Below are 13474 nucleotides of genomic sequence, written 5' to 3' on the forward strand. Positions count from 1 at the left end.
AACATTAACGATGATCTCTCACCAACATAATGCGTCACATTTGACAGTTTTCAGTCTTAGGTAGGATCTTATCCGATTCCTATTACAGAGGAAACTCCTGAACACATATCTGTGTCCTATTATGTCACAAATTTGATGTGTTATCATAAAAGTCCTGACAAGAGCTGTAAACTTGAATCTGAGCTTGTCCTGTCGTGCCTGTTTCTGTGAATGTTCACAAGAGCTTGCTTGTTTTAATGGACAAGAAAAGCCTTTAAACTTCAGCTGCCATGAGTTAGAGTAATTATAGTGTCGGTGGAGGAGCGGATATACAGTTTATACACATTAAGAAATGATCTGCGAAATTGAAAGCAAACAGGCTAAAGTCTGTGTTAGCTTCTGTAACAGTTCTTCAGTTTGGACGGTTCCCTGATAGCTAAATCTCTCCAGGTACAGTCAGGAAACATGTTTCTCTAAGACCAGAAATCTTGAATTTAATCCTAAATTTAGAGAAGATAGGATTTTAGATTTCAACATTGTAAGTTTCAGGAAAAAGACTCCCGCACACTGTCCGCTTCACTTGCAATTTAGTTTATTGACAACTACGACCTTCATCAGGCGAGATAATTGATGTTGTTGTTGTCTTTGTTGTCTTTTTCCTCATTTTGTCGGCCTTCGGTCTTCTCCTACGCACCTGTCGACCTGAAGATGTGCAAAAGCTGAACTCTGAGTTTGCAACCAAGACAAAATGGCCTTTCATTGTGCAGTCAAACTTTTGGTGGCATTATTTGCTACACATATTTACCACTAACTACTTTTTTATAAGCATGCATATTGCTGGTGTTTTGGCTCTTTATTAGACATTATAAAACATGTATTAATTATTATTCTGCGTGATCATATACTGAAGTGCACACTGTAGGCCATTACCTAAGAGCTGTCCCTCAATAAGCACAGGAATAAAGATCCTAACATGCTGAGACTTGATAATTATGCTGCGTTCTTATGTAACAAAACGATAAACTTCGAGTGTTAATAGCGTCCAGAAGCTCTGAAATAACTCTCTCTGCCTCTGATTGTGTTTGACGTTCTGAAGTGAGGTCTCGCTCAGAATTAATTCGCTCGTAGTTTGACGCCCACACAAGTCCTACCTTGCAGCCTGCAGCTGTTGAGCAACAACACACGATCGCCTCCCACTTCAAGCTGAAGCAGCACAGAAAAACTGACACAAGTTAAAACTTTGTGCCCTCTCGCTCTGTCGTTTATCTAATCTGGAAATAAAAACCTGCAGAGCTGCTCACGAGGACGACGACTCTTAAATGAGAAACGTGTTGTTTTTTTTTAGCAGGATCTAATATTTGCTAAATGAGCGAGTGTGTCAGTTTGGAGAAACCTCCCTGCTGAGTCATACAGCAGCAATGTAACAGCTGTGAGTAAATAGTGACTGTGTGGAGGCGACGCAGCTGACAGGCAGGTAGGCGGCCGATGAAACGAGAGCTCGCGTGAAATCTCCAAAACACAGTGACGGGCACGGTGAATCACTAAATGTGAAACGTGTTCACCTGATAGATTTGTCTGGTTTTTAATCACGTTAACCTTCACCTCCTCCCTCCTCTTCCTCCTCCTCCTCCCGTCAGGTTCCTGTGTGGGACGGTGAATGAGTTTGTGGCGGAGGTGGGGAAGGCGTACGAGAGAGCCACGGAGAACAAGGAGGAGGCAGATGCCATGGCAAAGAAGGTAAACGGTTTTTTGTGTGTGTGTGTGTTATGTAAGAGCTTGTGTAACAGTGAAGAGTGGGCAGTGTAGGTGTGTGTTTGTGTGTGTGTGTGTGTGATAGAGAGACAGATATAGTCGTATTGAAGGTTGATCATTCCCTCCAGAACTCTGTATTTTATATCTACTCAAGTATTTGACATAACGATGAGTTTCAAGAACAGCTTTGAGGTACTTGTACTTCACTTAGTAGCAAATGTTGTACTTTTTACTTCACTACTTTTTCTTGATAGCTTCAGTTTCTTTGCAGATTTGAATATTTACTCAAATATAAACCAACGTATCCAATAACACTTTGAATTAATTCAAAATGGGTCATTCTAGATATTAATATCATATACTTTTTATATTCTAAATACATTCTGATGCTTATTCTGTTGTACTTTTACTTTTACTAGAGTTTGAATACATGACTTATACCTGTAGCAGTGCGTTACTACTTTAACTCAAGTAAACAATAGTTTCTTTTTTAAACATTTCCATATTTTGTTTCTTGTAACAAAGAAACAAACAAGTACAATCAAAGCAAATAACAGTGAAATCAACTGACACACAGAGGATAAATATGCAACAAAAGATAATAAAGTAATATTCATTTTAATAACAATACAACCAAAAATAAATAGGATTGGAAAACAGGAAATAATGGCTTACATTTACGGATGTTAAACTTTGCCAGAAATATAAAAAGATTTATTAGAAAATGTTCTACCTCATATTTTGGGTACGAGTTATAAGGTACAAGGTAATTTATTCATCATTATACAACACGGGGTTGCAAAGTGAAATGGAGGTTTGTAAACTCCTTCATGCTACACACACCACAGAACATATAAACAGTTATTTATATACAAATACACATAAAGACATAGTGCATCTTCTGACTCTGCCTCAGGGTGAATGTAAACAGCAGCAACGAGATGATGATGATAATATGGTCGGCAACTTCATCTCAAAAGTTCAGGTAAACACTGTCCATCACTTTAACTGTGTGTGAGCACCGAGCATCAATGACGTAAACACAGAGTCCACCTCATGTCGTCGCGCTGTGGTCCTGCAGTCCTAAGCAGGAAGTATAATGTTGCCATAGAGACTACGAAAATAAGCTAGCTTGTAAACAGGAGGATTTTTTAAAGCAAAATTCAGTCCAGCTTCTTAAATCTGAATATTTTCTGGTTTTCTCAGTCCGCCATCATAAAAAATACAGACTATGTTTGGATTTTGGGCCAAAATTAGGCAAAAAAGTATTCAAGGAAACGATGGATGTATTGATAATGAAAATAATCATCAGTTGCAGCCTTAATTTGTTGTAGTCCAGACACCGATACAGCTGGAAAAAGTAAGCAGAGCTGGTTCCAGCAGTATGTTGACCTTGAAGGGTTTTTTTTTATTCTAATGGAGATCCAAAAGCTTCAAGAGATACTAAAAATGTCAGTGTGAATTTGCTTGATATGCGTGAGGAAGCATGAAGGAGACATCTAAAATATTTAGGTTACATTTGATGGAAGAGTGCAGCCATAAAAAAAGAAAAAACTGCAGTCATTGGGGCTGAATTGTTCACTCAGTGTAAACATCACGTAGTTCATGGGACAAGTTGTTGCAGAAAATATGTATGTGATACTTTTAGATGAGGGAAAAAGATTTGTCCAACCGAGAAATGAAAATTTGGAAAAACTGAAAGGGTTAAACTTAGTCAGCTGTCTTGTCACCAGCAGGTTAAAACTGTACAATGAAAATCCTGCTGAGAAGAAGAATGGTTTGCCAAACCTTTTCTGAAAAAAGGGTTTTGTGAAAATCTTTCCACCTGGGAGAGGCGTCTCAAGCCTTCACCAAACCCTTTTGTCAGAGCGCTCTGAGCGCCGTACCTCTTCCCGCCTTCTTCAAAGTAATGTGACACTTTATTGTCGCCCGGAGGGAAATCCACCTCTTGCTTCTCTAAATAAAAGCTCTCCATGTGCTGTAAAGATATCGATTCAGGTTTTACTGCAGCCGCACAGATGACAATTTAGGTACTTCTGACAGCATTGACGCGACTCTATCTCCACGTTTACGCTCCTCTCATATGATTGTCATCGTCTGTCTCTTCTCTCAGTGTGCCTTGCTGAACGAGAAGCTGGATTCCCTCGTAAAGGCCTTAAGTGAGGAAGCGGAGGCCCAGGTAATTACTATAACTGTCAGTTATAATCAGCATGAGATGGTCATAGTAAAAGATAACGCTTGTTAGGACTTGATGGATCTGTGGCATGTGTTTAAAGCGTTGTCCATCTTTAATCTGGTACAGAAGATCTGATAACGGTTCTTCTTTAAGAAGACGAAACTGATTTTTGTCACTGACTTTTAGCTTTGCATCAGGTATCGTTTTCATAAATAAACTACGGATGTCTCGTCTCTAGTTCTGTGAATGAATATTAAGCGCTGCCTCCCTTTGCAGGAACAAGAGGTACTCATGAGTTGAATAGTAAAAATGTATGAATGAGGAGACATTTTCTGCCGTCAGTGATAATGTGTTTATGCTCCGGGGTTCTCGGCGCACTTAAAATTAAATAAATCTCACAGGAACATCAGGAATATACCAGGAATTATTTGATACATACATTAAAGCATAAAGAGGACGTCTCATTTTCTTTTCCTGTTTCATCCAGGTGGTGCCAGCAGGTTCAGTGCCCAGCCAGGACAGCAGCAGCCCGGGTGAGAGCGGCGGAGAGTCGGGTTCAGAGGGTAAAACGTACCGGTCCAAGGAGCAGCTGATGCTCAGAGCCAACAGCCTGAAGAAAGCCCTGCGGCAGATCATCGAGCAGGCAGAGAAAGGTATCAGATAGACGTGCATTCATCCTGTTTCATGTCCTGCTTCTTTGGATGTCATTGTGAGACAATCGTGTCCTGATTCGATGTCAACATTTTAGTGGTGGACGAGCAGAACCGACACACGCAGGTCCAGAGGATGTCGTCCTCGTCCTCCATCAAGAGAGAAAACAGCGAGGAGCTGAAGGATGCTGAGCCACGTAAGTCTGAACTCGGCAGTGATTCGAGGCGAAGGGACCATCAGTGTTTTAAAAACTCCTACTTCTGCGTTTTGTCAGAAAAAGTTATCCTTCAAGAATAACCCAGAATTTTAACTTTATATTTTATGATTATTTTTCATATTTTATGAATGCATTTTGTTTCCAGGTCAAGGGAGTTTAAGTCCAACCTCCCCCATCGTCCTTGAGAAACCAGACAGCCTCAACACCGTCACCTTCAGCGAGGAGTCTGTGTAAGTCTTTGTACATCCTTCTCATGGCAGCTGTGGCTGAATAATGTGCTCGTGTGTGAATGTTTCATCGCATTTTGATAAACAATCTAACAATCTACATGTTTTCTGTGTTTGTAGACAATGTTCAGAGAAGTGTGTGATGAATAACTACTTCGGCATCGGCCTGGATGCCAAGATTTCCCTCGAGTTCAACAACAAGAGAGACGAGCACCCTAAAAAGTGCAGGTATGAACAGACACATACGAACAAAACGTAATTGTAATCTGTTGAGAGCTCATTTAGTAAATCATAGAACTCAACAACTCTCTTTGCCAACGGAAAATTATAATGTTGCAGCCGAATCAGACATATACAGCGGCAAGTCGTCTGCGTATCAAGAAAGTCGGTGTTCAAAACTCCATCTCTGGATATCTTGACTGTATCGAGGATGCAGACATCAGGGCAATGAACAAGAGTTTGATAGTCAGACCCGACTATTAGCAGCTACTGATATTGTAGGGGAGGAATAAAGAAGTTTAATCAGGCAATAAAGTTGATTCAAAAATAGAAAACGTCAAAGAAATATACCCACGCAGCCGAGGCTCAGGGGTATCTTAGTATGTAGACCCGTCTGCCATGCCAAGCTTCTTCCTGCGTGCAAAAAAAGATTTCTCCGAAACTACGTTAAGAATAATTGAAACCATATCATCGACCTAAACGACGCGTTGGCACAAACAAAACCAGTGTTGATCGGTTTCTTTCCTGCCGTCTCCTCCTGCAGCAGTCGCACCAAGAACATGATGTGGTACGGAGTGCTGGGAACTAAAGAGCTGGTCCAGAAGACGTACAAGAACCTGGAGCAGCGAGTTCAGCTGGAGGTCAGACACACACAAACACACACACACACACACAAGAATGAAACAACATTGTGTTGTCTGGTTTCCTCTAACATCCTGTGTTCCTCACTCTCTCGCTCTCTTCAGTGTGACGGTGTTCCCATGTCTCTGCCAAGTCTGCAGGGCTTGGCTGTGCTCAACATACCAAGCTATGCAGGTGGTATCAACTTCTGGGGAGGCACCAAGGAGGATAATGTGAGTGTTGTTAGCGCACTCTGCATCCACGGCTCAAAGAAACACGTCTTTCATGTAAAAGCTGCACAACTTCTGTAATTGAACCCCAACAAGTCTCTGAACTTCTTCTCCTCCCGTCACATTTTTTACTCACCTAGAGCTCATTTTTACCTGAAATGTACGAGTCCTGCACCTTTATGGAAATGGCACAATCATGGGTAGAAGCAGAGAGACATAAAAAGTGTCTTTTGTGAAGTATGACAGTTATAACGCCATAAATCGTAGCAAAAAGAGGAAAAATGCAAGTTGAATTCCTCTGATTATTAGTCACATGACTTTGGTCTCATCTGCTTGGTTCAGAACTTCGGCGCTCCGTCGTTTGATGATAAGAAGTTGGAGGTGGTGGCGGTGTTCGGCAGCATGCAGATGGCCATGTCCAGAGTCATCAACCTGCAGCACCACCGCATCGCACAGGTGACACGCAACGCACATCCCTGCTCACCTTTCTCAGTTTGACAAGTCCATTTTTATGAAAATATAAGATGTTGTTCCTCTTCTTTGGCCTTTGGTTCAAATGCAGACAACATTCCCATCAGCTGTTACTGCTTGTTAGCAAATGTTTGCTCACGTTGAATGCTAACACATTAAACTGAGTTTCTAGGGTCCTGGAAATCCTTGAAAGTTTCACAATTTGAGGGAAAATAAAGGAACTTAGAATAGAAATTAAAGCTCTTTTTATATTATTTTTAAGTTAACGTTGATACGTCTGCTGCGTTCCTGCTGCCTGCATGTGTCTGTTTAGTTTACCGACATCACAGTGACAAAGCAGCAGCCTTGAGAAGCATCTCTGTCTATTTAATTGTTGTCTGTGAGCTTCTGTAAAGCTCGTTCGTTCTCATTATGACATTTCTCAGTGTAGATTAAAGCACTTAGAGCACTTTTTAGATAGCTGAACAACAAATTACCTTGAGTTAGCTGTACACCAATAATATATATGTACATGTACTGATGTTTATTTTAATCTTCTAGACATGAAAAGGAGGAGAAACACTCCTTTTTCAGTATTTCAGTGTTTTTTCTACTTTAATTTGATCATTTTTGTATTAAAACACCGTCAGAGCAGGAGAGAACAACATGGAAAACTGTCTTTGGCCTATCTGGTATCATTCATGTACCTTCGGAGGTGCATGTGTGACAGGATCACATAAAAAGCTCGACGTCTAGCAGCAGAGGACAGAGGAGGTCAAGCAGGGAAAAGCTCTCTATGCATGGGAGTAAAAAAAAAAGAGCGAGAGGTTTCGTCTGACAGCTGCTGTTTTCTGCTCTGCTGCGTCTCAGTGCCGCCAGGTGAAGATCACCATCCTGGGGGAGGAGGGAGTCCCTGTGCAGGTGGACGGAGAGGCCTGGATCCAGCCGCCCGGCATCGTCAAGATCGTCCACAAGAACCGGGCGCAGATGCTCACCAGAGACAGAGTAAAGTCCAACTCAAATCTGATTTATTTTTTTGCTGTATATTTAATAAAAAAAACAATCTAGTTTGATGTTTATAGCATAAAAACAACTAGAAATTCTCCTCCTGTCATAAATACTGCAGCTGAAACTCCTCTCTCAGCTCAGTCCGCGCTCAGCCCTCCGCCCGAGCTGTTGACTCTTTTCTATTTTGGGATTTCTTAAATCAAATTCATACCCACTGTGTTTGTTCTCTCTTCACGCTGCTCAAAACCTTTCGAGAGCTCTCTTGAGCCAAGCACATTTTGGGCAGTTTGTTTCCATGGTTTCCCTCCTTAAGTGCCGCAGAGAGAGAAGAATGTGTGCTCGCTGGTTTTATCCTCCTAAATGTGGCTTTTATTCAGTCAAACGGTGACAGTAATGTTTAAGGTCCCGGCTGGATGTCTGTCTGAGGCATGATTATTGAGAGGCTGTTAGATTAGATTCATGTCTGGATGAAATAAAACAACCTCTTCTCTCTTTTCTTTCTCTTTTTAACTTCAGTTTCTACAGATTTACAGATAAAAAAGACCTCTTTATATTCGCTCGTATCTTAGTTCAGCGTCTACACGAACCCAAACACCCGAAGAACAACCTCGACTCAGGCGTCAGCCGGCTCTTGAGTTCATTTGATTACAACTGAAGCAGAAAAATTCCTCGAATGCAAAGCAGAAAGTTTTTTACGCGATGACCAAATCTTTGGCTTTGTTCCCACCAGGCGTTCGAGAGCACGCTGAAGTCCTGGGAGGACAAGAGGAAGATCGACAGCTACCGCGCCAGCAGGCCTCGCCTCAACTCCCAGCAGTCCATGGAGTACCTGACGGAGGAGGAGTGCGCTCAGGTTCAGCAGCTCGGCATCGTGGCCGACACGCTCATCAGCAAGTAAGAAACAACATGTTTTCAGTTTGAAATCACTGACTGATGCTTGGGAGCCGGAAAATATTGAATTGATGGTCTGAAATGTCAACAACACAATATGTCTCTGACAACAAACCTGTGAAAATGGTTACCTTGAGGACATTTTGACCAGATTTTGAGTTTGAACTTGTCGTGTGCTGATGCCTTCAGTGGTGCTAGATGTCTTTTGTGCTCTATCACACACTTATAAAGCCATAAAATCAACATTATCAAGGACAAATCTTACTCAAACAGTCTCGTTAACGACTTCTCAACATGGTCAGCGACTTGCTAAAAAGCAAACCTGATGAAGACCTTCGACGACACACGTACAGAACATATAAACAACCAGTTAACCGTCTACATCTGTGTTTTTATGTGTTAAGAAGATAAAAAAGGGGTCAACGGAGACTCGGTTCTACATTTTGGGATTCCTGTGTCCCACTGCAATTAGCTCCTTTATTGTTAAGTTTTTCTGCGCTGCACTGACGAGCCGTTTTATTCCTCTTTTCTCGCTCTTATAAACCATTTGTGTTCCTCCGAGGACTTCTGGGCTTCTCTCGGTTCGGTTGGTTTATTACAGTCTTCTCAATCAGGACCATAAATATTTTAATTACATTAGTGAACTTGTGAAGTGGTCATGAAGGGGACTTCTCGTGGTCGTGGAAAGAGGTTTGATGTGGACAATATGAGATGTTTGGTCACTGACGCAGCAGAAGGTCATTCACTGGTTAAAATCATCCTCAAGCTGAACTCGAAGGCGGCGGAGACGGAGAAAGGAGCCGGGCTTTCGTCGCATCAACAGGCCGAGACAACTTGTTGGAATAATCGCTGTTAATTGAGCCCTTTCAGCTCGTTGAAAATAATAATTGCAGCCCTTTCCTCCCTCGTCCTCCCCAGGATCCGCGAGGCAGCCAAGACCCACAAGCTGGTGGAGCAGGAGCTGGCTCACGCCGTCAACGCCACCGCCCTGGTGCTCACCGAGGCCAAACTGTCCAGCCCCGAGGTAAGACACCGCGGAGGAGGAGGAGAGGGAGGCAGATGGACCGACATATGGCTCGCTTGATTGACGAAGAGTAAAACATACAGATTTTTCAGCAATGCGCCCGAGTCTGGTGTCAATTTACAGGCCGTTAGTTTTGCAGCCTGACAACCTGAAATTCATCAGTGACATAAAAGTGGCATCACAAAATAAAAATGTCATTTGTGGTGATTTTTTGCAGATGAAATATAATAATGAGCTGCATTAAGCATTTTTTGTATTATTTTACAGTTACATTGTTTATTTTTTGTATTTAGTTCAAATTAATAATTTCGTAAAGTGTCGTATTCACAGAATCCAGCAATATTTTTAATGTCGTTATCTAGAAACCATTACGTAACTATTTGATTATCTCGAAATATAAAGAATTCAGAAAAAAAATTACGGCAATTATGGCCCCTCTTGGCTTCCGTACTTTTCATCTTTTCATTCATGACTTCAGTTAATCATCTTTGTTTTAACTGTCGAGTCTTAGAAGCTCAGAGAACATCTCTCATATCTCAAAAAACTACAATACAAAGATTAAACATCGACTATGTTTCCCTGCAGCCGTGCACACGTGGATTAACGCGTCCTAACACGTCGTTTATCACATCAAAATATGGAAAAGCGGAGTGATTTTGCTTCTTTGCATCAGAATAAGATTTTTCCTGGAGCGATTCGACCCGACAAACACAGCCTCTCTCTTTCATTCCTTCGACCACCTTCATGACCTATTTTTTGTGCAGATCCAAAAACCTGTTGCCATCCGAGTCTTTCAGGGTGATGAAAGCAGGTGTGTTTCTCACTTTCTGACAGGGATTTTTTTTTCTTTTTTGAGTCGAAGGCAACACAGACACCTTTTGTTTTATCTCTCTTTTGTGGTTCAGGGAATCAAACTCCCACAAAAATCGATTTCCTGTTGGAAACAGAGCAGTTCCCACGCACAATTTTCACCTCTGCAGCGATTAATTTATTATAAAAGGTCGACTTTTTGCATCACAAGGTCTTGAGAAAGATCTTTGTGACGCCACACTCTGCACATTTCATCACACTGATGAGAACTCATCCACTTGTGTTTCCAGTGTCTGAGCCGCAGCACGGCGGTGGAGATCGTCAACAGCAGTAAAGTCCTGCAGGCTGAGACCAGGATGCTGCTGGATGGAAAACTACTGGTACGACTCTGCAATTTCATCCACGTCTTCTCTCCGTTGTCTCCTTTGTCTCCCTCGCCTGTTCTCTTCCTCCGCGCTGTCTGTCTCCGCTGACGTCTCGCGCTTCAGTTTCTGCTCTCTGTTTATTGTCTCTGTTCGTTTGTATTTGTTTGCTGTAGCTTCATTCACCCTGCGAGGAAATGTACCTTTATTCACGGTAGGCCTTTGTGTGGGAAAGCAAACATAATGACAGAACTTCAGCCGAGCGTGGCCATGTTTATTCAGACTCCTCTTCTGTGCTCTGGCTTTGCTTTCTATCTTCCTCTGTTTTGAAATGTTTATCAACCTTTTCAGACTAATTGGGCAAAACTTTCACTGATTGTATCTTCTGTAATTGAGACGTTAAAATAATGAACTTCCCTGAACGTATCTGTGATTTGACACGCGTAAATAAAGCGGCTGAAATGTTTGAGCCTATTATGTAAATGACTTGCAGTCTGAAAGAAGCAGATGTTTACATACTGTATCTGTGAATTTACATATTATATACTGCGGCTGTCAGACTGTGGATCATCTTCAGATGGTAGAAAAAACAGAGCAGGTGTGAGCATGTAGCCTTTTTAGATTCAGAGATGGAGCTACTGTACATTTCTGTCCACCCCCTTGCAAAAAAATAACATTAAGACCGATTAAATGTATTTTCATCGTCATCTTGATATGAATATGCGCAAAAAATGCCAAATGTAGCAGCACAGGTGACTACGAGGTCAGGGGGATGGCTGAGGAAGGAGAGTCATGTTATCATTGTAACACTGAACAATGTTTCCTCGTGTCGTGCAGTTAAGTTAAGACATAAACTCTTGATGCATTCACACCCCATTTCCTCGTCTATCTCAGTCGGACTCTCCAGAGGAGGAGGAGCTCCGGTCGACCCTGAACAGCCTCAGCGCCGAGCTCCACAAGCTGGACGACATCCACTGGATCTGTCCGCTCATGCAGTGTTCAGAGGAGGTGAGGGAGGAAGCGCAGTCTGTGTTTATATGCATTATCAACCTCTGTCTAACAGGCAAACAAAATGTCAACATTTAGAAAATCTCTTGGTGCATTTTCCACTCTCAGTGTTCTCTGTTTCCTCTTCAGGACTCGGTGAGGGGCAGCACTAAGAGCAGCAGCAGCAGCATGAAGCTGAAGATCATCCCCAAGGTGAAGAAGGAGAGGGAGAAGCTGCACAAGCAGAAGTCCAACAGCTCTCTCTCGGGTAAGAGGTCATGACAGAGTCCTGGTTCAAAGCTTCAAACCACATCGTCACATACAGTTTACCTCACACCCACTGTAGCTGTGTTGAGCTACAGGTCAGCTCACGGACAACTGGGCTTTTGTTTTTGAAAAATTCTTCTGAAATTCTGAAAAATTGTTTTTCTTAAAAAAAAATCTTAAATTTTACTCTAAAAACCCAATTCTTCTGATTTTTTTTTTAGAGAAAAAAGCATTCCTCTGGATTTTTTTTCATTAAAAAATCGGAAATTTCTCATTGAATAAATCTTGAATTTTTCTCAAAATCGTACATTTTTCTAAAAAAGAAATTGTGCATTTTTTTCCAAAAAAAAAAAGGTAAATTTTTCTCAAAAAAAAAAAAAATCTCAAAAAAATCTTTAATTTTTTCTCAAAAAAATCTTCAATTTTTCCCAAAAAAATCTTCAATTTTTCTCAAAAAACCCAATTCTTCTGATTTTTTTTAAGAGAGAAAAAAAACATTCCTCTGAATATTTTCAGAATTTTTTTTTCAAATAAAAAATCTGAAATTTCTCATTGAATAAATCTTTAAAAAAAAATTGTACATTTTTCTCAAAAAAAATCATACATTTTCATAAAAAACTTCAATTTTTCTCAAAAAAATCAAAAAAAATTCTCAGAGAACCCAATTCTTCTGATTTTTTTAAGAGAGAAAAAAAGCATTCCTCTGAATTTTTTCAGAATTTTTTTTTCATTAAAAAAACTCGAAATTTCTCATTGAATAATCTTAAATTTTTCTAAAATAAAATGTACATTTTCATTAAAAACTTAAATTTTCATAAAAAAAATCTATAATTTTTCTCAAAAAACCCAATTCTTCTGATTTTTTTTTAAGAGAGAAAAAAAGCATTCCTCTGAATTTTTTCCGAATTTTTTTTTCATTAAAAAATCTGAAATTTCTCATTGAATAATCTTAAATTTTTCTAAAAAAAAAATTTACATTTTCATTAAAAACTTCTAAAATCTATAATTTTTCTCAAAAAAGACCTTAAATTAAATTTAAAGAAAATTGTAGCCTGCCTCTTGAGAAAAGACGGTAGCAGCTACATTTCAAGTGCGACAATAAAAGTCTTGATATTAAGAAATGAAGGGCTCCGGTCCACTAAAAAAAAATTGTAAATTTTTCCGAGTTTTCTCAAAAAAATCTTACATTTACATTAAAAAACTCAAATTTTTCTCACAAAAATCTTAGATTTTTCTAAAAAAAAATCTTAGCGTGCAGTAACTTCCCAAAATCTCAATTTTTTAATAAAAAAATCGTAATTTTTTAATAAAAAAATTCGTAATTTAAAAAAAACAAAAAAAATTGAAAATTTTTCCGAAAAAAATCGGAGTTTTCTAAAAAAAAATCTTACATTTCTCATTAAAAAACTCTAATTTTTCTCTCCAAATTCTTAGATTTTTATAAAAAAAAATCCTAGCGTGCCTCGTGCAACTTGAGAAAAGGCGGCAGCAGCTACATTTCAAGTGCGACAATAAAAGTCTTGATATTAAGAAATGAAGGGCTCCGGTCCACTGAAAAAAAATTGTAAATTTTTCAGAGTTTTCTCAAAAAAATCTTACATTT

General features: G+C 40.0%; 1 protein-coding gene across 3 annotated transcripts in view; it reads left to right on the forward strand.

Annotated features, from left to right (window-relative positions):
- LOC311251903 (diacylglycerol kinase delta) overlaps positions 1–13474 on the forward strand; it is a 75937-nt gene that overhangs the window by 57844 nt on the left and 4619 nt on the right. The window contains exons 16-30 of one of the 3 annotated variants that reach the window (XM_084344567.1): positions 1617–1716; positions 2648–2716; positions 3845–3910; positions 4395–4560; positions 4656–4754; positions 4921–5005; positions 5123–5230; positions 5766–6075; positions 6415–6528; positions 7393–7527; positions 8261–8424; positions 9340–9445; positions 10546–10635; positions 11512–11625; positions 11755–11872. In XM_084344567.1, coding sequence (XP_084200693.1) covers positions 1617–1716; positions 2648–2716; positions 3845–3910; positions 4395–4560; positions 4656–4754; positions 4921–5005; positions 5123–5230; positions 5766–6075; positions 6415–6528; positions 7393–7527; positions 8261–8424; positions 9340–9445; positions 10546–10635; positions 11512–11625; positions 11755–11872 — 1844 coding nt within the window. The remainder of the gene's footprint in view (positions 1–1616; positions 1717–2647; positions 2717–3844; positions 3911–4394; positions 4561–4655; positions 4755–4920; positions 5006–5122; positions 5231–5765; positions 6076–6414; positions 6529–7392; positions 7528–8260; positions 8425–9339; positions 9446–10545; positions 10636–11511; positions 11626–11754; positions 11873–13474) is intronic. The other 2 variants (XM_084344569.1, XM_084344568.1) reach the window with 2 other exon arrangements.

This window comes from Pagrus pagrus, assembly GCF_965226575.1.
Source record: "Pagrus pagrus genome assembly, chromosome: 22".
In the NCBI taxonomy this organism is placed as follows: Eukaryota; Metazoa; Chordata; class Actinopteri; order Spariformes; family Sparidae; genus Pagrus; species Pagrus pagrus.